The 24,529-nt window shown below is 34.3% G+C and overlaps 1 protein-coding gene across 1 annotated transcript in view; it reads left to right on the top strand.

Annotated features, from left to right (window-relative positions):
* The window catches only part of LOC142976317 (uncharacterized), a 29,130-nt gene extending 5,601 nt beyond the window's left edge, over window positions 1–23,529 (top strand). The window contains exons 2-5 of the mRNA XM_076119604.1: window positions 14,368–14,471; window positions 14,712–14,828; window positions 20,165–20,397; window positions 20,763–23,529. Of these exons, the coding sequence (XP_075975719.1) occupies window positions 14,370–14,471; window positions 14,712–14,828; window positions 20,165–20,397; window positions 20,763–21,156 (846 nt within the window). The 5' untranslated portion in view covers window positions 14,368–14,369 and the 3' untranslated portion in view covers window positions 21,157–23,529. The remainder of the gene's footprint in view (window positions 1–14,367; window positions 14,472–14,711; window positions 14,829–20,164; window positions 20,398–20,762) is intronic.
* Window positions 23,530–24,529: the final 1,000 nt, after the last annotated feature.

Below are 24,529 nucleotides of genomic sequence, written 5' to 3'. Positions count from 1 at the left end.
CAATCGGAAATAAAAATACGCTGTATATTTTCTTTTACATGTAAAAATAATTTCTCCATCAAAATAACCTAAGCTTAAATTCAGATCTAAAATCCACCATAGGAACAGAGTGCGGCCGTACTTGAATAATCAAAACACAATTTTATTTTACGAAAGATAGTATTGGTCATTTCGAATTATTACTTTTTGGTGTGTAAAAGAGAATAAAAGAAGCATAATTTCTGCCACAGTAGAATTAATCGTAGAACATTACGTAGTACCTGTAGATAACAGTCGTATTGAAGGCTCGCCCGCATTCAGAATTACAAACTTTTGAAGTGATGCTAATGAGCAATTCGACTCTGAAACATACTTCAATGATTGTTTGATGTCCTCGTAAAGATGATAAAACTTCTTGCTTTTCATAAAATTTCAATATTTTCCAACAATTTAATCTAATTTATTCACATCGCAAAGACCTTGTGTATCATACCTATGTTTGAAATCAATGACAAATTAGCGGTATTTACATTCATAAATTCGCTTTGCAAAGTCACACAATAGAAGTGAGTTTCTTTGTTCCACAAAACAATATTTGGTCCATAGTAAACCTACATGCATATTTATTTAACCTCGATTTGCGTCAATCATAACTTCGTACGCGAACGAATCAATACAGTGAAGCTTACGTATTATTGGTGACATTTTCATTCAAGTCAAACGTTTTACCTACATTTCGCGTATTAGACTTGCCAAGGACGTACTAAACACTCATTCCTATCACCCACAAATCATTCAACCTAAATTATTTATCGCCATAAAGCTACGGAATCTAAGAAACACCATAAATCATACGCCGAACTTAGTTCACACGCTAAACGCCCGAACACGCGAACATTCTTGTAAAAAAACATTAGGAACAGAATATTACATTAACTAATTAATGTCCTAAGTGGGCGTGAGATAAATATATCTTCTGGCCACGCAATGAAAACTCGTATTATCTTTTACACACGCACAAGTGACGGCATCTCGTACACCTGTCCCAGATAGTCATTGCTAAATCATAGTAACATGCAACTGTTTTTATTTATTTCCATGTCAAATGATGAAGATGACATTAATATATCTTTTGTCGCCTATTCAGACTTGGCAGTTTCATTTCATGAATCATTTTCGCACAAAACAAAGTAACAAACTGCAGATAAATAAAATGTCTCATAAAAGCTTGCTAAAGGGCGCGGTGTAGATATGGCATCTAAAGAAAAATGAAAACATTTTTCCGAATGAATATTTAAACGGTGTTACCCCAGATACTTTTTCATGCGAATAATCCCAAGATGTTCTAGTAATGAGGCGCAGGGAAGTCCTCTTGAAGCCAAAGCCTACTCGGAAAATAGAAATGTAATTATACGAAAACACTTTTTGACGTGGTTGCTCCATATTAGTGTGGCATTATGTCGCGATACTTAGAATGAAACGCGAATCTGTTGAAATTAGGACGCCTGTTCATGAAATTTGTATTAGGCGAAGTTAAGTTCAGACGTAGTTCGAACTCTAGATGAATTTCATAAAGCTCGCTAAGTACTTCGTGGAAATTCATAATTGATATTCGCGTGAAACTTAATTTGGAGAAATTTTGTTCTTATCTCGAAAGTGGTGAACAAAACGCTATAACTTAGGTCCGTGACGTCTTTCTGTTCTGAAAGGTTACATGTTTAAGAGGTACTATGTTTTTATTCTGTTGTCGTTGCTAAGCTTTTAGTGTCTTGTTACCGAACAACAATGTACGTGGCAGGTAAAACGTTTTGACGTCTTACAATAGCTGAGTGCTTGTTCTACTATGTAAGTTTAAAGCGACCCAGTTCACCTATTGTTTTGACTTTCAAGCAGATAGCCTGAAGGCGAGGTAGACACAGAACTACCTTTTCCGCCGCCATCATGACGACGGACAATACTTCAACTATACAATAATTTTAAATACACGACCGTAGCATTTGTGTTTCAAGACCGGTCTGGATTTCTTAGTCATGTCATAATGTTTAATACTTTTTCAATATTAATTTTCAATATGGGGCAAGCGATTATCCAGAAATTGTGTGTCAAATTGAATATTTTCAAAAGAAATTTCCTCAACAGCTTTACAGGGAAACTAAAAAAAATTAAGTACTTAGTTAGTGTTCAATTTTAAACATTTTGGAAAATGGGGAAGTTTTCTTGTACATATACGTTCCATGGTATGGATTTAAACGGAACTACGCGAAACGCGAATCTTAAAACATCAAATTCACATTTATATATTTTTGTTTGATATCAGCCAATATCCGGTGAAGAAACATTATCCGTTGTTGTTCAAAAATGTCAGAAACCTCCGCTCCGGGACCTGTCCAATTTAAAACATGGCGCAGTAAAATACAAAAAAAAAATTGATATTTGTCAGACAGTAAATGAAATTATTTGATGTTAATAGAACGGACGAAAATTTTGGAAGTAAAGTAGCCTTTTTCGTAACAAGAATTCAAAATGTAGGTAGAGAAATCCCCAACCCGCACTTGGCCAGCGTGGTGGACTCAAGGCCTAACCTCTCCCTCATTACGGGAGGAGACCCTTGCCCAGCAGTGGGACATTAATGGGTTAAATTTATTTATTTTAGGTAGAGAAAAAAGATTCAACATAACAAAAACTATTGTGCGAAATCATCACAAATAATTTTAAAGTATTAATGATATAAACCACAATATTTTCCGTTATCGATAAAACGTATTAACTTGTTCATTTTAAACCAATTCATTTCAGTGATTAAACCTCATAATTCCAAAGTACGATGCGAAGATTGTGTAATTAATTGCAGTGCTGTATTAATATTCGGCTTACATTACTGATATTGCAATATAATAATTCATATTCATTTACAAAATTCATGAGGCTTTATTCATCAGTATTCTGTATGGAGCCAAACAATTACATTTATAGGTACAATTTTGTTTGAATAACGATACGAAAATTAGCTAGTTAGCTACATATCTAATGATTTTGATTGCAATTTTAGTACTCTGTAGGATTATTTTCCCAGAATAATAACAATTTCTTAATCTGTACGAAATAACAACACGGTTTTTTTTTCGAACATAGTAAAAAGACAGAAAACTTGGAGAAATACCAATTTAAAGGTTATTCGATTTAGGGCAAGAAAATCTTACAAGTTCATCTTATTAGCTCTACTTTTTGAGGTGTTATTTACCAACCACTAACCAACTAATTATGCATATTAATATACATTTATTATATATATAAGTATCATAAGCTCTGTACGAAGTTTACGATACAAAGAATATTTTAAATTTGAATTTAAATAAAAAAAGTTTATTTACTTGAAAATAAGGTTTTTTTGGTCAGTCAAGAATCATAAACAAGACTCGGGTTTTTCTTCTTCGTTTATACAGATTTAATGTGTTCCAATTTATTTTTGTTTAGCCTTATAGGTGAGGCCCTAAAAGGAAAATTCAATTAAAACGACCACGTGACCCCGTTTAGATTAATTGATCACGTTTCTGAATTATTTTCTTCAAGAAAACTTTGATTTTACCAGTTTTTAATCCATCAGAGTAAAACTCTATCAGTAAAAAGTAAATCTTACGTAAAAACTACGAACAGATAAAATTAGTATAGATAGATAGAATGTACTTTTATCTTAAACTTCAAAAAAGATAATAGAATTCAGTCCGCGAAAATATCATCAAGATCTAATTACTCTGTTCTAAATAAAAGAGAATTCTAGCAAAATTATAATAAAGCTAAGTTTTTATCGTAAAAGCCTTTAAAACGCTGGGAAAATATTAAAAGCGGCACATATTTGATGTGACACAACTTAAGCGTCCCGAGAGTATAGCCGAGATATCGCATTCGCCATATTTTAATATTTTGCACGTAGTACTTTTATATCTTGGAATATTTGTAGAATCCCTGTTTTAAATAGCATTTAATAAGCTGATTGCAATATCGTATTTATAAAAGGTGCAAACATAATTGGTTTTATCGCATTAACTAGATTTTTCGTTGCTGTTTTCCAATATCACCAATAAAGTCATGTAGTTCAATAAAATCTAAGTAGAAAGCATTCAAACTAATCACGAAATGAATACCAATATCAACAAAGAAAGTAATAGAACGGTAAGAAGAAACTATCATCTAACTACCTGCTAAATATAACGCAAAGAAAGGATTTTTAGTATTAAGTGATTTGAGGTAACTTGCCTCCTACAAAATAAAAGTACAAATAATTCCATTATTCGGAATTATTGGTCCATGCAAACGTGGGATTTATCGTCTATTTAAAGAATATAAGAAAGTTGAAAGAGATGTTTAACGCCTACGCGTGACTTATCCGCATCGATGCCTATTAAGGCAACGTCAAAGTCACTCAATCACAGTCCGAGCTATATTTAAAATACACAAAAGAAAGGAAAACTATTCACAAAAAAATATTTGTTTCGTCCGATAAAATAGAAATAACGACACAGAAATAATACTTTTTATAGGAATTTAGAACGAAAACTAATCGGATTATTGTGTAATGCATTGTTGGTCAAACAAAAGTACTAGGAGAGCATGTGTTGTTTAGAGATTGAAAAGAAGTAATGAATCGATCGTAGTGGCTGGGCGGCACTGCAGTATTGCCGCAGATTCAAGGGCGGCCCGGCGGCGACTGTGGCTCGCTCACGCAATGCCGTTGCTAACTTAGCGCTACACTTTATTGATATGGGTGCCACCTCGCGCCTCGTAATGCCTGGGAAATTTTGAATGGAACTTTTACATTTAGTTATTCTAGTTGAGGCATAATTTCCTATTAGATAACTTATTGGAACCGTTTTGGAATGAGTTGGTATTGGATTTCGTTTGTAATGTATATAAAGACGAAGTTTCTAACTGATTCTCAATGTACCTAAAACTTATATTAAAATTTTAATGGTTCTTTACGCGGTCTATCAAGGCTCATATTAGTACTAAAATATATATTTTTTTAATTATTTACTTACTCACCGAACTTTAAGGTATCCAAAAGAAGTAAAAATAAATCTTCTCGTCTATATTATGGTGACAGGTTTTTCTGCAATAGTGAAAATAATTAATATCACAACGTAGGGTCTTATTTAAATGCAAAAATTATGTTCAAAATATCTCAAACGATTCGCCAGCTCTTTGTTCTACATATTAAGCTCGCAATTTTCTTCGTTTGACAGTTTTGTCTTCTGAATTTCAAGCGAGCAATCCGAACCCGACTTGCAGAATCGTTAAGTAAATAATACTCGCAAATACGAACTTAAATCTACGTTTTAACTTACACACATAAAAAATATGACATAACTTTACTTATATATTAATTGAATAAGACACAACAGGACTTTAGCTTTGTTAAAAACATGTTTCACGTTTAATTTACGTGGTAACAAAAATTCACAATAGCTGTTTATGTTCCAATTTTAAGCAAAAGCTTAGCGATTCCGATTCTGTCACGTATTACTTTTTTAAAACTTAATGCTACTTTTGTTATTTTGAGGCACAAACAACACAATACTGTGTTCTCGAACTATTGAACGAGGTAATAATTCAACCAACGTAGGTACTTAAGACACGTCGTCTGGAGCAATAGAGGTAGAAACATTAATCTGGATGATATAAATTCTCTCCTTTCCTTTGTGCCTTTCTAGAACTACTATTTAATTGAAGCACTTCTCGGAATTAAAGTAGTAAAGATAAGAGCTGCGAATAAAAAAAAGAAATGTGAAAAGCAAAAGATATGTTTTTAATCATACTCTTTTTATTCGTATTCTGACTTGATGACTCTACCCGTTCTCCTTGAACATGTTTTAATCAAGCTCTATCTAAACCCAGGGTTAAAATATTCTACTTTTTCTACGGAGATTGTATCCATTCTGATTCGAATTCATCTAGATTTGGGTCAGTCTATCTAACCTTAGTAGGCATCTTTGTTAGTGAATCAAAATGATAAATGTGTCTAGCGTGCGTATATAAATCATGCAATCCCTAATATCTGTAACTAATATATTATATAAATTAGATTTCATAAAATAGTTAGTAACTATTTCATATACGTCTATCTGTCGGAGTTGGAAATTAACGGCTTAGCTGCATAACAGATTTTTTAGAAAATTTCGCATAGAGCTGATTGAAGACTCGTGATTAAACATAGACATATTCATGTTGCTACTTTTATAAATACTAATCTTTGTTGAATGCCGACGCAATGTATGCCACATTGCGTCGGCGACTTTAGTAATCCAATTGGCTGGAACATTTCGCTCGACTAGCCGTTCAACTGTAATCTCGCCCTAAATGACGTGCTGAAGCAGAATTTAATTGTTCAAAAGCCGCATTAGCGCTTCTTAGGCAATATTTCAAACAAACACCCGCCATTATTCAGGTCAAATGAAAAATAAAATCTAAGGTTACGTAAAACGTTTCATGAAAATAACTGTGTTCCATCGAGTGTAACAAATATGACATATAAATGACAAAAGGAATATTTTTATATGAGAAAATATTAAGGCTGACTTTCGCAGGTTCGTAGGGCATAAACAGGCATAAATATTCGATTACTTTGCGCTATCTGGTGGAATAAAAGGCCGCATTACATCTTCATCTTGGCTTCTCATACGTCACTTAGACTAAGCAATCGTGAATTGTGGCTTTATTGCTAATTTGAAACGACTTGCCTGAACGTGAGAGGTTGCAAGGTGCTGTGAATTGCGTTTAAAAGGATCAAACTGAAAAGAAATGTGTTTTACCACATTTTTGTGAGTAGTTAGTATTATAATATTTGTATTTATTTGTACCTTAAAACATACATTTATTATATGATGTCACCGAATGAGTACACAGTGTGAATCCTACACGGGAATACCGAACGTTAATTAACAGTTTTCGTCATAAGGAATCCCGTACAAAAATTTGTTTTGCCATGAACTGATTGTAATAGGGTTCCGTATTTCAAAAAATAAAAAGGATCGCGTGTCTATCATGTGTCGAGACCCTTTTTCAGGAAGCGCGAAAGTACGGTTCTTTCAGCTGTAAAATAGTGAAACTTTATTCGCAATCAAAAGATATCGTCACTTATGATTACGACGTATGATTCTTTACAAAGGTATAAAAATCTATAATGTACCTACTAACCGTTAACCTAGAATTACGATATTTGGCAAATAGCAATGCCATAGCGCAAACCGCTGAATACTATAAATATGTAATTTATCTTGTTTGTACGGAACCATCTATATGCTAGTTCGACTCTCACTTGACCGTTTTTTACGTAATATAAAAGGCTGCCAAATAAAATCAGCGTAGCATTGCTTAAGTGATGTAGTGACAGTAGTGAGACTAAGTAGTATACTGTGCTCTCGAAACACATAATAAATTATAAGAATTATTTAGAGGCATATATCAGCTTTGCACTGATTTAAAAAACTTTTCATCAAAACAGAAAAACAACAAAGGCTATCAAAATTTTGTCGTAACTTTTGAAACTCGTAGACAGGTGATCGCGGTCGGTGCAGTAAAGTGACGTCACCAGTCGTAGACGCTTGTAGCACGAAAAATAGAATACGCGTCCGTAGCCACTGTTATCAAAAGATCTTGTAAAAAAACAGCATTTGCAAGCGTGGAAATAGTTTCGGTAAGATATTTAAAATTGATTACTAATAAGTATTATAAGTTAAGTAAATACTAGTTCAATTTAAAACGATATTTATGAGTAAAATAGTTATTCTCAGAGAATGGTTAGTCACGAATCTCGAAGTCCATGGGAAATATTATTATTTTCGAAAATTTAATCGGTATGTATGTACAATCTGAGAAGCCTGCTTCTGCCTTTCTCTACACTATAATTTTACAAGGCATAAACATTTGTGAGATAAAGAGTCCAGTAAAGAATTTGTAAATTAAATTCATCATATAATATTATCTCAAAAGTGATTCAGCAAAAAATATTCAACTAATCTCCGCGGCGCGAAGCAAAGTGAACAATCGTTTAATGTACCGTAAACTTACAAAAGATTACTACTTATTAATATTAAAATTCCAGTTCAAGTACATAGCTAAGTTATGCCTACCCCGCCTGGGTTTCCTTTTGTCGTAATTAGTAAACTATTTCTTTCATAGGAACATAATCTATGCCATAAAATAAGTCTCCTCTCCGCGTCTGTCTGTCTTTTTGTTTATGATAAACTATAAAACTTCTGAACATATTTAACTAATAAACAGTTTTAACTAATAAATAGAGCTTTACCCGATAGAGGTGATTTCTAGAGGTTTTGTATAAATTGTTGAAGTTGTAGAACAATGTCTACCGGCTCCACTAGTGCTAAATAATTTTGATATATGGTAAATAATTCTACCTCCATAGCTTATAAACATAACATTAATTAAAGCCCGCAGCGTAGAATATAATATTGCAATTTTACATGCATGTACTCGTGTTAGAGCAGGACAAAACATGGAAATGACGTCACATGCCCTTGAACGGTTCGCTGCATTCGACCAACCCTTTTTTAAAGCAAGGGTGGCGTAGTGCACACTTTAAATTGCAAATATAATTGCGTGCTGCTAAAATACGATTTAATTAGAAGTGAGGAAGGTTTTTTTTTATAATAAAATACATATAATTATGTGCTTTAAACTAAAATTTTACATTTCACAGTTCGTGGCAAGTTGAGGAGGATAAAAATTGAAGAAATAATTACCTACTACAAAATGTTGTGTAATGCTTGTGTCATTAAAATAACAATATTTTATGATTGTTTATTAGCATTATTTTAAAGATCATGCCTAATAGGTACGTCCGTTTAATATAAGCCAATTCAGCCATGTTTAAAAATACTTGAATAATTGAAAAATAAATAGTTCAATGTTTCAACTCTATTGCACTTTTATGGCCAAAGTGCGATAGAGTTTCAAAGCAAAAGCGCGCAAACGGGGTAAACGCTCCTAAACTTTTTATGTACTGTGTCGTGTGTCTGACCGAAATATTAATTTACATATTTAAGACTCATTTAGCTTAAAAATATGCAAATTCATCAACGAACCATCTATTAATCGTGTTACAGCTTTGGGAAATTCTCATTAACAGTTTACGAGGGCTCGCTGGGAATTTACAATACCGCGAACAAACTGCTTATAAAGCCCCTGACATTGTCACAAAACTGTACAACGGACGGTTGGCTGAAAACATCTACCTATTGTCAACATTTAAACGCTCAGTTTGGATAATATGTATTTTATAATCTAGGTAATCATTTATTTACTTTAAAGGCGAACGGCAGGTTTGTATGAAGAATTCGTACAGCTTAGTCTTAGTCAAAACCACAATCCAAAACAACAGCAATTTAGCGGATGCGTATACGTCAGACTAACAGTGACGTCTCATGAGATTTTCTTTTTCTTTAGTTGTCAACAGATATCAGCCATAGACCAAAAAATATTATGTAATTTATCAAATCTTTCTACCTTAATTATTAATTAATACGGACTTCTAAAAATAATACTCCCAAATAAAAATGAGTGACTTAGCCCCCTTAATAAGTGGTACAAATTCTGTAACGAAACAACACCAACTTTAAGCTGTACGAAATCTGCCGATCTCCTATGGAATCTATCTTATTTTGCTTACTTCTTAGCACAGGGAAAGTAAAAATGTACTCGTAATAACGCTGAAATAGTTAACAATTAAACATTGAGAATCACTACGGTAACCGTATAAAATTATTTAATAAAATAATATATAGTACACAAGTAACATATAGCCTGTCCTGCAAATATCTAGTGTCCAGTTTATAAACTTATGTGCCAAACATCAAAAATCCATTCTGAAGATTTCCATGAAAACATATTTTTTAAATGTTTAGTACCATAAATCACAGTAAATATTTTGTTCTACGAATACATTTGGTCATACAATAAACGTTACTTTAATTAACCCCGCGATGACACATACAAAGCGACTCATATGCATGAAAACGGGTTTCCCAATGAGCGAAATATGATCTTAAATGTACAATTCAAATTATTCAACTTCAATGAATTGTATCGTACTGTTAAGTTTAAGTGAAATAATCCGTAATATTGTCTAATGTTCTAGCCCCAAACGATATCTGTTTATTTTGATTTCCAACTAATCAATGTTATACACTTAAAGCCTTTCACTATCTCGATTCTTCAAGTTATGAAAGATAAAATATTCGCATAAGAACTACACAAACAAAAGCTAGGGCGTCATAAATCAAATTATTATTCCGTCTTACAAGATGTTTAAAATGTAAATTGCTCGCTATTTGAATACTAACAGGCTCTGTGACCCAAATAGCTACAGTACTTTGATTTCCCCATAAGAAAGCCATGCATATTCCATCAAAGGCAAATTGTTCCGATGATTACCCATAAAGCGTCACAATTTCATGATATGGCCTCCATGCTCGCGGTGTTCAGCGTGATCTATTAAATATTAATGGTTAATAACGCTTCATTATTTCGCAATCAATACATTTACCTTTTTTTTATTAACTGGAGCCCTTTTTGCTATGACCATTTTATGGTGAGATTCAACTATTAATGCTACCACGAGGAGCCAGAAAACATCCCTTTATTTATTTCTTTATATCTAGAATCACCATTTATTCTTCCAGTATGCATATAAGAAAAGTATTATGTAATTTAAAATCGAACTTTGCACTTTACAAAAATGGCAGTGATAAACTTGCAAGTGTTGTTGCCAAAACCTATCACGATTTACGATGTTTTCACCAAAAACTAAGCTTCAAGATTGTATCAAGTATTTCATAACTTGCAAAGCCTTTTGCTAGGCGTGAGCAAACTGTGATTGTACAAGCTATTACTTTATTAAGCCGTCGCTAATAGTGTTAGGAGATCGCGGAGCGTTTTCAAGACTAATTGGGTTGTCATCGCTTCACGCCAGTTCAGTGCTTGAGTGCCACGCTGAAGATAACAGCGACAAGGTTCTAGCACTCCTAGTCTCGCATTTGAGTTAACTATTCTCTAGATGGAATGCTCTAACTCGTACTTACATCTGGAAACGTAATAAGTTCCTAATTCTTTTGCCAAACATTAAAACTCACTTCGCATTACGGAATATGCCCATTTATCTTCGTTAAAACTTTTGAAGTCAGTTAAACTAAGGTGTGATGATGGAAATACATCACGAAACTTTATAGGTCACGCTTTGTTATTTTACTGAGGAGTGCATTGCCAAATTCTGACTCGAAAACATGTTATCCACAAACTCAAAACTAAGTTAACATCTATTTTAATGGCTTTTGAACTAGAATAGATAGCTTCCTCTTTAGTAAAAGCTTCTATAGAATCCCTCTGTACGCTGCAAACTAGCAAGCTAGCTAGCTTACAAACTTCGAACTAACGTATGTACGTATGTATGTAGGTAGGTACTAGTAGGTAGTGTATGCGGAACTTTTCAACTCGTGCAAATATTTGTGGTCAAAACGACGAGTGAAAAATGCATCGGCAATCTGTAAAAAGTGGCGTTTGCTTTTCAACATTTCAAAGTTAAAAAGTGAGAGATTGATTGATGAAAATGTAGCTTTGATATTGGCGGTTTGTTTATTTAAATGTATCTAGCGAATTGGTTTCGAGTACCACCTATTGCAAACCGACAAAATAATCAATCACGCCGTCGGAACGGATATCGGATTAACCGGGATCGGGAGAAAAAAATGGATAAATCGTTTTAGTACACCCAAGGGTGCAGAGCGTTTTGCACGAGAAATAAATGCTGCTTTGGCAAAACTTGATTTCAAAATAGTAGATGTACTAACTTGTTTATTACTATGATGGTAAGGTCAAGGTATTTGCTGCATAGTCTTGCAAATTCTAGATCTTTTATCAGACCTTGTGTAGAAGCGAACTGGTAAACTATCACGAAATTATCCACCGTGCATGTTATATATTGTGGCCTATCAGCTGTGATTTTATTGCCGTGCAACATGCAAGCTTTGGCTATTTTTTACGACTATACAAGTTAAACGTATTGCTTTCTAAATATATGAAGCAATAAAACTGAAATATACCGTAAAACAAAACACCTGGGGGAAGGATAAAATTAGTAAAATTCCTGCAATATTTTGTTACGTATACTCAGTAATTGTATCAAAAGTCTAAGAAGTTTTTACGAAATTAGCTCAAGTTCTACGTCACTACGAATCAAGCCGGTGACAGCTTTTCGTATCCGAACTTCCTGTCTGCCTGTGACAAAGTTATCCGTAACTTAGATACTCATTACTTAATCGAAAGACGAGTGTAGGTACTGGTAGGTAAATTGAAGTAAACATCACTGTTATTTCATGTACGTTTCCCACCTTATTTCAAGTTATTTTGGCAATATGTCGAATTCGGCCAATCTGGCTGAAATTCAGCAATCCACTTTGAACGATACTCACGACACCTCTTTGGCAAGAATTTCGCTTACCGTATGCTTTCATTTCCAAGTTTTATCTCAACATCTTGCAGTTACGATGCTTTGTTAGTTATTTTGTTCAAGCCTTTCTTAGGCTACGACGAGAAACTTTGTCATAAATTAAATAAATCTTCTGTCTTTTGACGGAATTTTGATGATGTTGAGATAAATAATATCTAGAAACATTTTACGTTGGATACCGTTGTTTCTTGAATACAAATACCTTGTTCTTGAATCTTAAATCTAGAACGGAACAGTAGTGATACAAATAAATATTGTTTACATAACTTGATAAGCTTTCGTTTAAGTTCCTTTGTCTGAAAAGATGGCGAGTAGATTTTCGTTTTTATCACCACAATCACACTCATGCCACTCTCAAGTCGCGTTGTTTTCACGACAAAATATATATATTATGAATATTACAAGAGAAACAACGGGGTGAACTCATAAAACCTTAAGCAAAAATAGTCGAGTCTCGAGACCCTAGCGTGTGTACAGGAGGCGCTATTTACAAGCCCAACCTTGGTAACCTTATTATTTTCATGAACATAAAACGCTTATTTCAGATTTCCATTGTGATAACATGAAGAAGTTAACAACCTCTTTCGGTTACGATATAATACAGTAACTAAAAATAAAGGTATTTGAACTTTCATTCGTGTTCTAATTCGAGTGTTGAAAATGAATTTAAAAAGTTAAACAAACTTGTAAGGAGGTTGCATGCGATACAACATTATTCAGTATGACTTAAAGCCGATAGCCACACGACTTGTTAACTATTCACGATTCACAAGAACTTAATGGTCCTTTCTACTGTAGTATATCACTGATCTATACAATGCCGACCACAATCCCAGTATATTGGTTTCCAATTGTTGCGGAAGCCGGCTCGGAAACTGATACGTTTTTAGTTAGACCAAAATTGGATGTCCACCGTTTAGAAGAAAATACGACTGGAAAGAATAGAGGATAGAAATCTATTATATTTATATATTTATATTTTTTTTAAAAATTAGCGTGCAAAAAAGAATACATTCTGTATTTCAAATAGAACAAAAGTAATTAAAGCGCATAGGTTTTTGTAATGCAAAGTCCAAATGAATAACATTGTGGTCTCTACAATAAATGTGTTAATAAATGACTCTATAAGTTATTAAATTAGTTGTTTGCAATGAATATTTCCTTTCTGATTAATTTATTATAGTGGTCGGCGGCAGTAAGCTCATTAAGCTCGAGTGACGTAGTTGACTCGTTGTTATAACATTAACTTTCCTTTGCTTAAGATATACTTAGTTTGAATATATGCTATATTCAATGCAATAATTAGTATATAAATTCTAAAGATAAAGATATGGTTATTATAAAAAAAGTTTAACTTTAAAAAAGCTTTAGTAAACTTACATAAGGAAAGCTTACATAAAGCTTTAAAACTGAATAATTATGATAGTAAAAGTGGACCTTTTATTGGCTTAACAATATATAACTACTCCAAGTTATTGTCAAATTAGATTAATCTGTTGGACCTAGATGAATAAATTAATTCAAATATAAAACACTAGCTGACCCGCGCAACTTCGCTTGCGTCACATATGAGACAATGGGTAAAATTTTTTCCCATTTTTGTAACATTTTTTACTGGTACTCTGCTCCTATTGGTCGTAGCGTGATGATATATAGCCTATAGCCTTCCTCGATAAATAGACTATCTAACACTGAAAGATTTTTTCAAATCGGAGCAGTAGTTGCCTGAGATTAGCGCGTTCAAACAAACAAACAAACAAACTCTTCAGCTTTATAATATTAGTATAGATACGTGTATAACACAATGAAGTTAGCCATTTTCCTGCCACGTGTTAGATCGGTGAGTGTAACGAGAATTTCGTTTGTTTCAGAGATGGAAATCGTGCCCGAAGGGAAAAACTTTCGATTGGTTTCAGAAGACGAGCTCCCAGCTGTGGCCGATACCTTAGTGCGGTATTTGCCTGAATCTTTAAAGGTAACTTATAATTAACTTCCAACTCAAACAAAATGTCTGTAAACTTTATGATTTGAAATATTTATGAGATAAAAAAATCTTTCGACATGTTCTATATTAAAATTTGGAAATAACGTTATAAAATAATTCAGCTCCGTGAATAAATGTTCATTATATGTTCATTTTAACGTGTTAGCGGTAGAGATATAATACCTTTTTATCGATAATACGATTTTATTAATTTGTATTGTTTACTTCTAGTTTCATCAGACGATTCAAACATATCTAAACAACAAGGTGTGGGACTTCCATTTTTATGTAGCGAAGAATTGGCCCGAGGATCCAATCTGTCTACATTTCCCCGGCTGTACTAGTACGGTAAGTTTCAAGTTTTTTCTATTTGTCTTATATTATGGTATGTTCAAGCCTTTGACCTCGCTTAACGACTTTTATCATTACATTTATAGCATTTCACGTGCCCTCCCAAGCACGGAGACGCCCAGTTCAAATACCACTATGCGGTCACCCATTTATGGAATGACTGTGCCACGGATTGCTTAACCCAAAGATCGTATACCGAATTACCGACCGATGAGCTCAAGTAGCTATGGGCGCCTCTAATTATGACTCTAGTTCTCTCTTATTCTATTTCTAATTGTGACGAAATCATTATAAAGTATTAAAAAGTCAGTTATAGTATTCACGGCCCTATCCTCTTTTCTCATAATACCTTATATAAAACTTAAAATAGATTGTTCATTGATTGAATATTTTTATATCGTTATGAAAAAATACCTTTGAAACGCCTACATCTATTTCACCTCGTACAATATTGGTATTCTTCCAATAACATTTTACAATAGAAATTTTATTTCTTCGCAAAAAGTAAAACCTACTCTCAATTCGTAACAATAATACCGTGAAAAATGGCCACAATACTGTTGGAATAAGCGTCGAGGTAATAGCCTAAGTGTTCCGCTTTACCGACTTTTGTAAGGAATACCGAATAAAAGAACAAAAACTACTCGCGTACATTTTCCGTCAAAGGCTCTCGTTTCAATTATTCAATGCGACTTTTGTAACTCAACGACTACTGGCCCCGGGATTAAAATTGAAAACCTACTAAGGAGTAACGTCATATTTTCTTAAAAGCAGGATTATTTACAGCTACGTACTACGAGCTAGTAGCTACTTTTTGTTTAATTTTTACGAGCAGTGAACGAGCTGCAAGCTGTGTGAATGTAGATGAGAGATAGATTGGGCTGGTTTTTTTTACTTTGCCCAGTTCCTTATTATATTTTTTTTTGTTAGCCCCTTATTTTCCCCAGAGTTGGGTAAAAGCCTTCTTTCTCTCTCTTTCCAAATCTACATGTCTGTACAAAGGTTCAATAAATGAAATATATACATTATGAGTCTAGTCAGTCGTATCAAAATACAAACGTTTAAAAGATGTTTCTGTAGAAAAGCAATGATTTCTATACCTTATACTAAGATATAACAGGCTATGTTATTTCGGGGAACGGGCCACCAATCTATTGAATTAGAAAGAAACACTTACATAATTACGTAAGCCGGGATAATCCCCACCGATATCAGAATATTAGTGCGAGTGACTTGTTTCTCGACATTTTGGTAGAGGAACTTCGTAATGTCAACTATAAATAGCCCAATTGCTCGTCTATTTGACAGTCACCCTAATGATTAAATTGTAAACCAATTCGGCATAATGTTACATCCTTTGTCAAGAAAATAGCCTGCTGAAAGTGGCTTTGATAAAAAAGCGTTTTAGGTATTAGGTAACTCCTAGCGCAGGTTGCAAATTTCAACAATTTTAAGACACAATAAGTATAATTTAAAGCTGAACAACATTATCACAATGATTTAAACCGAGTTTTCAGAGATATTTTCTCTCAGACGCTATAAACTTCCAAAATATATTTTTATGCAGACTCATAAATAAATTTGGGTTAACTTAAGCTCGAAATAGCCGAATCTCGAAGAATAAGTGTCACATAAAACATTAAAGTCCCGAAAATATCATTACTTAGCGTAAAGGTTAAAGGTTGAAGCCATTTTCCATAAAACACGCCTACGGAAATGAGTTCCAAGAACTTAGCGTTTTGGGTTTCTGGTTTGAGTTCGGCCACCTTTGGGATTGGCCCCTGTCCTCGCTGGCTAACGAACTGCGACAATGTTTGCTGACTACTGTTTGCCTTAGTAACTTACGCCCGGCAGCCTAAAGTTAACACTACGACAAACGAAGGAAATGTAAAGTCGACGGTCTGGAAAAATAAAACGCTCGTTCCGCTCGAATTTAAGTAAAAGTTAAATACAAATGTATCTTCGGGGACTTTAAATAAATAGTAAAGTTTTCGGTAAGTATAGTAGAAAGAGTTTGTAGGTAATGACTTTAAGTCCCAACTTGTATCCTCCAGGTACATCTTCATTTCTTTCCTACAGTTGAAGAACACAATTGAAAAAGTCGAACTAAACTTGATTTGTCTCAATAAAATCCTTTACAACTTGATTTTAGAAGTTTGTGACTTCGTATAACACGAAAAAGGCAATATTGAAACTTTGTTACTGTTTCCGATAGCTGCATTTTCCAGTTTCCGTAACGTATACGACATATACTACACTAACAAAGTGACATGACGTTAGCGGCGACGACAAGTACGGTACAAGAGCGGCTTTGGACGCCTGAAACGTTCTTCACAAGATTTACTTTACAAATTCACGTACCAACAGCCAAGTAAAACGTTGGTTAAGTGAAATCACTTACCCCCGGTTTCTGAGGAACATTTAGCGGTAGTTTATCTATTCAATAGTGTCAAATCTCATACAAAAAAACGCTATTGAATAGATAAACTACCGCTATTAATTAGGTTACTTAAATCTTATTTCAGCTCTCCAGAGTCAACATTAAGTTAGCCGATTGGTCGCAATAACAGTATATTTACAAGTCGGCAAAAATACCACCCGATGAGATTACCAAAATATAGGGATTAATTTTCTTTTTGTGTTCCTTCACAGTTCAAATGCTTTTATAGAGGCTAATTTCGCGATCGTTAGACTGCCTTGTGCGTCGTTATTTTATCTATTAAAATGAAGATTACGGTGTAAATGACTTTAGCCTAGACTTCTTTGAAAATATAATCCTGTGAAAAAGAAAAGAGTTGCTTGTAATTTCAAAAGCCTTGAAGTTCGTATTCCGTAAAAAAGGGTTTACTTAAAAAAATTGTTTTATCTTTAGCTATTGGTTGCTGTGAGATAAGATAGCTAGGTTGCTGAGAAAATTTGAAATCCAATAATATTTTTCAGTTAGCCTAAAGAACTTCCATCAAAACTTTCAAGTAGATTTCTCAAGTTGCTACAAAACTACGAATCATTTTCATTTAATATCTGGTTCCAAGTTTATTATTACTTTTATTTTTTGCTACGCCTCAAGCTATAACATAAAATCCTTTTTATTTTTAATTCATCCTTTTTAAACGCTTAATAGCCTCCTTCCTACTTCAAAATGTTGTTACAGTAACTATTTAATGAAACGCCTATTTTATAAAGACATCACCGGTGAGGGCCAAGCCCCGGCTCACCGTGTTCTTAATTATATAGAGTAGTCTAGCGTAGCAACAGATAATCCTAAAATCTATCTAGACTTAGCTGTCGGCCAGGCGAGACTAAATTATCCGTTCGTGTAATATTTCTGTCGTAATGAAGCTTTGCTATTCACATTTTCATTTCGTAATAATGTATTTAATTCAAGTCGTACATGTACAAGTCGTATATAAAATGCAACGCCTATTGTAGGAAAAATCAACAACCGTGTCACATAAATCTCATACAAAATTGAAAATATAAATTTAATTAAAAAAGGTCTGGTGAAAACCTGTCAACGTGTGCCACATAGATTCTCATTAGACTTAAAACATAGCTCGTGTCGTTAGCAAACTCATACGTTTTTCATATCCAGGAAAATTCAATTTTAATCCTAGTTACGTAGACACGCCTGCCGACTAATTGCGACTCATGGGACATGAAACAATTATGACACAAGATCCATTACATAAATGTTACGTAGTTTACATGGCATAACACGTATCAAGTTCCAACCACATTACGTATTGATTACATCATTTTCATAGCTGCTGACAATGACCGAATGCAATAAAACTACTGAAAAGCTGTTAATTAGGAACTAACATAAACGTCCGTAATTACATATAATTTAAATATATCTAACAGCAACCTTTATTAGTCTTATTAAAATTGTATCATCTCTAGTTTACGTTTTGGTCAAGTCAAATTCTTCGTCGAGACGAAGACGACAAAAAAGATTTGCTTCCTTTTCATGTTAGATTGCCGTAATCCAACCGCTTGTTTTCGGGTTAGTACCTCAGTTTGATGTTCTACAGATCCCTTTTATATCTGAACCCTACTCAAAGAAATTGTGTCTATTTCAGACTAGGTAGTCGTTTTGTTAACTTTGCGGCTAGACTTCAAAAGTTTAGAACATCGTAAAAGCATCATTCTTAGAACCTTTTTCCTTCAAACCGTGATATCTTTACAAATTGTACATATTATGTTAAAAATTTTGGTTCCTTTAGAAATTCGGAACGTGTGTGGTATCCAACTTCATTTACGCCTCAACATTCTTATGTAAAGGGAGGGCGTGAGTTTGCGAATGCGGTCTGGGATGGCTGCTAGAGTACTAATAGCGCCCAGAGTAATGTGGCCAATGTGGGTAGAGGCATGGTATCTCCGACTACGTCTTGAATGTGTTGATGGAATATTTTGTTCTGCATACATTATTACACATCTATATTTACTATAGATGGTTTAAAAAAACACGATACTTTTTTTCCTTTTACCTATAGGTACGTGACATTCACAGTTGCTTCACTCTTGCTTCTTTGAAGTTCTTTGTAACCGATTTTAGAGTTGGCACAATGGATTTTTTTTTTTCTGGATAACTGGATGAAGGTTTTCTTTTTCGGTGATTACTAGTTATTGAATTATACACAATATTGGCAATCCTGTTAACGCCTCTAAATTAGCTCGAAGGCTTTCGTTGTCATATAAAACATACCCAGGCGTGACACTGACATGTTTTCTCTCTTAGACAGCAATTTGAAACCTTGTTTACTTATCCTATTCTAGCCAAGGTTCTGCACTTAAGTCTCCGTTAGGTCAAATGTCGGAACCAATGTGGTTGTTTGTAATCGGTTTTAGGAATGATCACAAAACAGGAGGAATACCGAATATTACTGCAGGCTAATTCAAATTTAATGAACAATATAAGCCTAACAATTCTACAAAGCAAATTAAAACAGTCTTGCTTTTCATGACAAGTAATTAACTTCAAATATATAGAGTTTAATTTATCCTTTGTGTAAATCTAAGATTGGCTGTTACTATAATTAAGTATATCAGTGTTAAAACGTGTTCATAAATAGAACATATTATGCGCGTCCCACGCAATTATGTCGCACAAACATTATCGCGATCATGATAAGGCTAAATAAATGTATGAGGGCGGTAATTCTCAATTAAATTTATTATTCTAAATATAATTTGGGGAATTTCCGACTTCTATTTTCACTTCTCCATAGCGTTTAGATTATGTATAAAGAGTATTTTAGGCTATTGATTATAAGACTATAGTTTGATTATCAACAATGAAGTTCTAATAATATTGTTTTCTTAATTTCCAGCCGAATAGTCATCCATACGAGAGTGTGACAGTATTTTGTCCGTCGGAGCGCGCGGAACTGGTAGATCTGCTGACGTCAGAAGACGTGTTGCTGGACCTTACCCAACCATTGTACCTGAACTTTACGCACGAGGCGATTGTGAACCGCCTCGAGAGACACTATGAGGGGCACGACAAGATTACCGGCGATGTATACTCCTGTGATAACCCACCTACGGACGCCAGTACTGATGGGTAAAACAATCATATTTTACAGTGTAACGTTTATTTACACTATCATCCATTCCGGAATTTTATATAACCCTCTGTAAATATTAGTTATTTTGTTAGGAAACAGGCACCGGCAATAAAATATTTTCCAATTAGGTCAAGTTGGTCGTCATCCCAGACGACAGTCGCTTATTTACTTTAGAGCCCATCATTACTTTTGATTGCTATAATGAACTAACTGATATAAGCTACCACTAGAGGCAAAGCAATTTTCTCTTAATTGTTATGACAGTTCTCTTTCGTTATTTTCAGTTCAATTTTCCTTTGCAGATTTTTTTATTTCTTAGATAAATGTTTATTGTAACGATATTCCAATATTTGTTCCTCAGACTGCCACAGGACGTGGAGTTAGTTCGCTTACAACCGGAGCACATGAAGGCGGTGCACGACCTGTACCCGGCGAGCGACATCGAGTGCCGCGAGGTGTTCGAGAAGCTGGTAGCGGAGCTGCCGGCCTACGGCATCTTCGTGGAGGGGCAGCTGGCCGCGTGGATGGTGCAGTCGTACTACGGCGCGATGTTCTCGATGCAGACGAGGCCCGAGTTCCGCAGGAAAGGCTACGGCATCTACCTGGCGCGCCGCCTCACCAAGGAAGTGGCCGCGCGCGGCTACAAGCCCTTCGTCGTCATTCGTCCGGAGAACGACGCGTCCCGTTCTCTGTACACGAAGCTCGGCTTCGAGAAACGTTTCCGAACGGTGCGCGCCGTCCTGCGTCCCCGCTAACGCGTTAAACGTTGATCACTAGCAGATTTTATTTTTTTAAGACTTTTGAATAAAATCAATTTAGCTTGCGATCTTTGATCGCCTAGAGAATTTTAGTAGTAGCTTTAAGATTGGAGCGGCTAGTGCTCTCGGTCTGCACGAGCCGAGTCGTAATGACGGGCGTTAGCTCGATAGTTATCTTATAGGGCCTCTGCGATATTTTTCAGCCGTTAGCGTTTTTAATCTCCTAGTATCTACTTCTTAATGATGACAACGAATGGCTTTCTTGTTAAGCGTTCCTCGCGTACGAGTCTGCCTACATTTTGATACGTATTACATAGCTAATGCCTCATTCACTGCGCTTCATGAAGTCAGATTCGAGAGCTGTAGCCGTTTGCTGCGTTCTTTGGCGCTAGCCTAGTTACTGATCTCAACGATTCTAGCATGTCAAGAATTACTTGGAACCCTGACATTTGCCGATCCGCTGCGTGACATAAGTACGTATCTACTAATCTACCCCACAGACAGAACTATGAACTATCGGGGTTCCAATACTTGTTAACATGGTTAGCCTTTACTCATTTAGGCGAACGCTTCATTACCACTCGTTGATCGAGCGGAAACTGTTCTGTCTCATGGTTTATAAAATTTTTGGGACCCGTTATGATCTGTGTGATAAAAAAATGTTAGCGTTAACATTGAAGTACTTGAAATGTATAAAAGTACATGAGAAAGAAAGGTTGCCGTCGTTGCACCCAGTTTGCACAATTCGAAGAATAAAATTTTCAAGCACCCTTGACAAACGCAAAGAATATTAAAAATATGATTAACGACGTTTAAACTTTTTGAACATTTTATTTGATAAATAACGATGTACAAGTGGATCTGTAAAAGCAATGGGAAGAAGTGATGATTATTTTAATTTAGATACGATTAAGTTCAAGATGTGATTTGCAATGATCATGAACCATAAGTATACCTACTTACTTAGATATTTTCATAAACATAGTGTAACATTAAAAATAAACTGAGACTAGTTTGGGTTACTTAGTTATTATTAGTTTTTTTATAGCAAACAAGTTTTTTATAAATCAAGTACATGAAGGAAAATCATTTAAAAATTTGATACGAAATCGTAGATAGGTAGGTATTTTAATACGGGAATGTATTTTACGATTATATCGACTTATCTATTAAAACGTTTGCTATTATTATGTATACCTGAATATGATTAGAATTAAATTATTAATTTAATCATGGATTTATTATAATGGATATTATTGTGTGATATGATAATATTTATTGCTTTTTGAGTAAGTTAATTTGGCCATTTTGGTAGTATTTATTCTGTCTTCCTAAGACCTAAGTATGATGAACAAAGTCTTATGACAACACGGGTAGGATAAAACGGACACTAAAAAAGTAATTAATACATAAAAGAGTCAGTCACCTAATTGAGATTAATAAGGCAATATATATAGAGAAATTTCGTCTCAAAAGCGAAATGAAATATATAACATGAAGATGTTAAAATTTAACAGGTATCTACACTTCACATGCCGAAGCCAACGTCGCAGATTTAGCGTAAATTTCTCTAGATATAAGTTCTGTATATCAAAAACTGACTCTACTAATTTGAATTTAAGAATTTAAAACCTCTTTAGTTCACTCAAGCTGACCAGAGAACTGCACTTGCCTTATTTTTTTTAACGCAGCACAGAAAACCTGGTTTTAAATTTATGAAAACATTGGCAACGGCCTGAAATTATTATTAAATTTTTGCTCAATAATTGGAGCTTCCAATTATTAAATTTGTTAAAGGAAATTAATGCCAAATTATTGATTGTGTACCTTGTTCTTGCATTTTATTGTAATGATTATTTATTGACATTGTGCTTGTCTCTGTTTGTATGAAAGTTAACAAACTGGATGATATGATAAAGACATCTAATAATAAACTATGCATTATTTTATCATCTTCGTTATAGCATACCCTGTATCTGATAAACAGCTGGTATATATTTACCGGCATGTGAACTGTCAATTGTGTAAAATGTTCAACTGTTTATTTGAAGGGACTCTCATACCATGCATTCATGCTAAAAGCTTCCCTACATACAAGTAGGTACATGTCGAATAAGTAGATCGAGATTTCTTGAAATTATTAAATTGTAAGTACATTTTCTCTGAACACTCCCTTACTTATGTACCTAAATAAATAAATAAACTAAAGGACACGTTCCGTCCTAAGCTGCAGTTGACAAGAAAATCGCAGTGTATTTCACTCATACAGAAGAATTATAAAGAATGTAGTATCCATTCTGTATTGTTTATCAGTTTATCACTTACCAACCTTGCAAAGGTATTGAGAAAACAATAAAAACTAAACCTAAATGTTACAGTTTTATTTAATACCCGTCCCTTTTCTTACAGGCTGCTCTACCAATCTAACTTAATCACTAGGTAATAGGTATACCACTACTAAAGCTCTATTGGAAGACAAATGGCTACTCCAGAAGGTAGATTATTCGGGGAATCTTACTTGTCAAGCCAGTCATAAAAAATATGGTGACCTAAATACAATGGCACTCTCTCATACAGGCTTTTGTAGTTTTACAAGGAACCGATCCACGGCGATGCAAACAGCTTGAGCTTTTGTCAAAAGATTGTAGCTAGATACCTCAACTAATAGGATCTACCTGAGAATCTGAATCAGGCTTTATTGATAAAGTTATGTCAAATATAGGAAATTATAACTACCTACCTATGTTCAATGCACATACCTATTTAGCTAACTGTTCAATAAATAACTGACTAAAGTTGGTAATTGGTAATGGGCGGTATTATTTAATATTGTGCTGTCATCTGCGAGATTACTAGGCGTAATTTGGTTCATATAAATGCATGTTTAGAAACTCTGATTACTTTGACACCAGTGCGTGGTGAGCGAGGCTTTGACGATTGACCCTAAATGCGATTCAAAACATTCTGACCAAAGTTAAATATATATAATACACTCGGCGTCAAAAGAATCGCACCTTTCGAAAAAAATACTTCCTATCAGTTTTAACTCCGTTTCATCAAGGGAAGAGGTACTATTATGATATTTATTTAATAGGTTGATAGGTACCGTAAAACGGGGTGAATAGAATTCGCGGGGTGAATAGAAAAAAAATCAGGAAAGTTTTCAAGGCTAATATTTGAGTACTTCTCGTTGAAGAATTTTGTTCAAAGGAGATCGGCAGATTTCGTACAGCTTAAAGTTTGTGTTGTTTCGTAACAGAATTTGTACCACTTATTAAGGGGACTAAGTCACTTATTTTTATTTGGGAGTATTATTTTTAGAAGTCCGGATTAATTAGAAAGTATTTGTTTATTTAAATAATAGTTTTTG

The sequence above is a fragment of the Anticarsia gemmatalis genome, chromosome 10, assembly GCF_050436995.1.
Source record: "Anticarsia gemmatalis isolate Benzon Research Colony breed Stoneville strain chromosome 10, ilAntGemm2 primary, whole genome shotgun sequence".
Taxonomy (NCBI): Eukaryota; Metazoa; Arthropoda; class Insecta; order Lepidoptera; family Erebidae; genus Anticarsia; species Anticarsia gemmatalis.
Note: the sequence above shows the minus strand (reverse complement) of the source record. Positions and strands in the feature narration are given on the sequence as shown.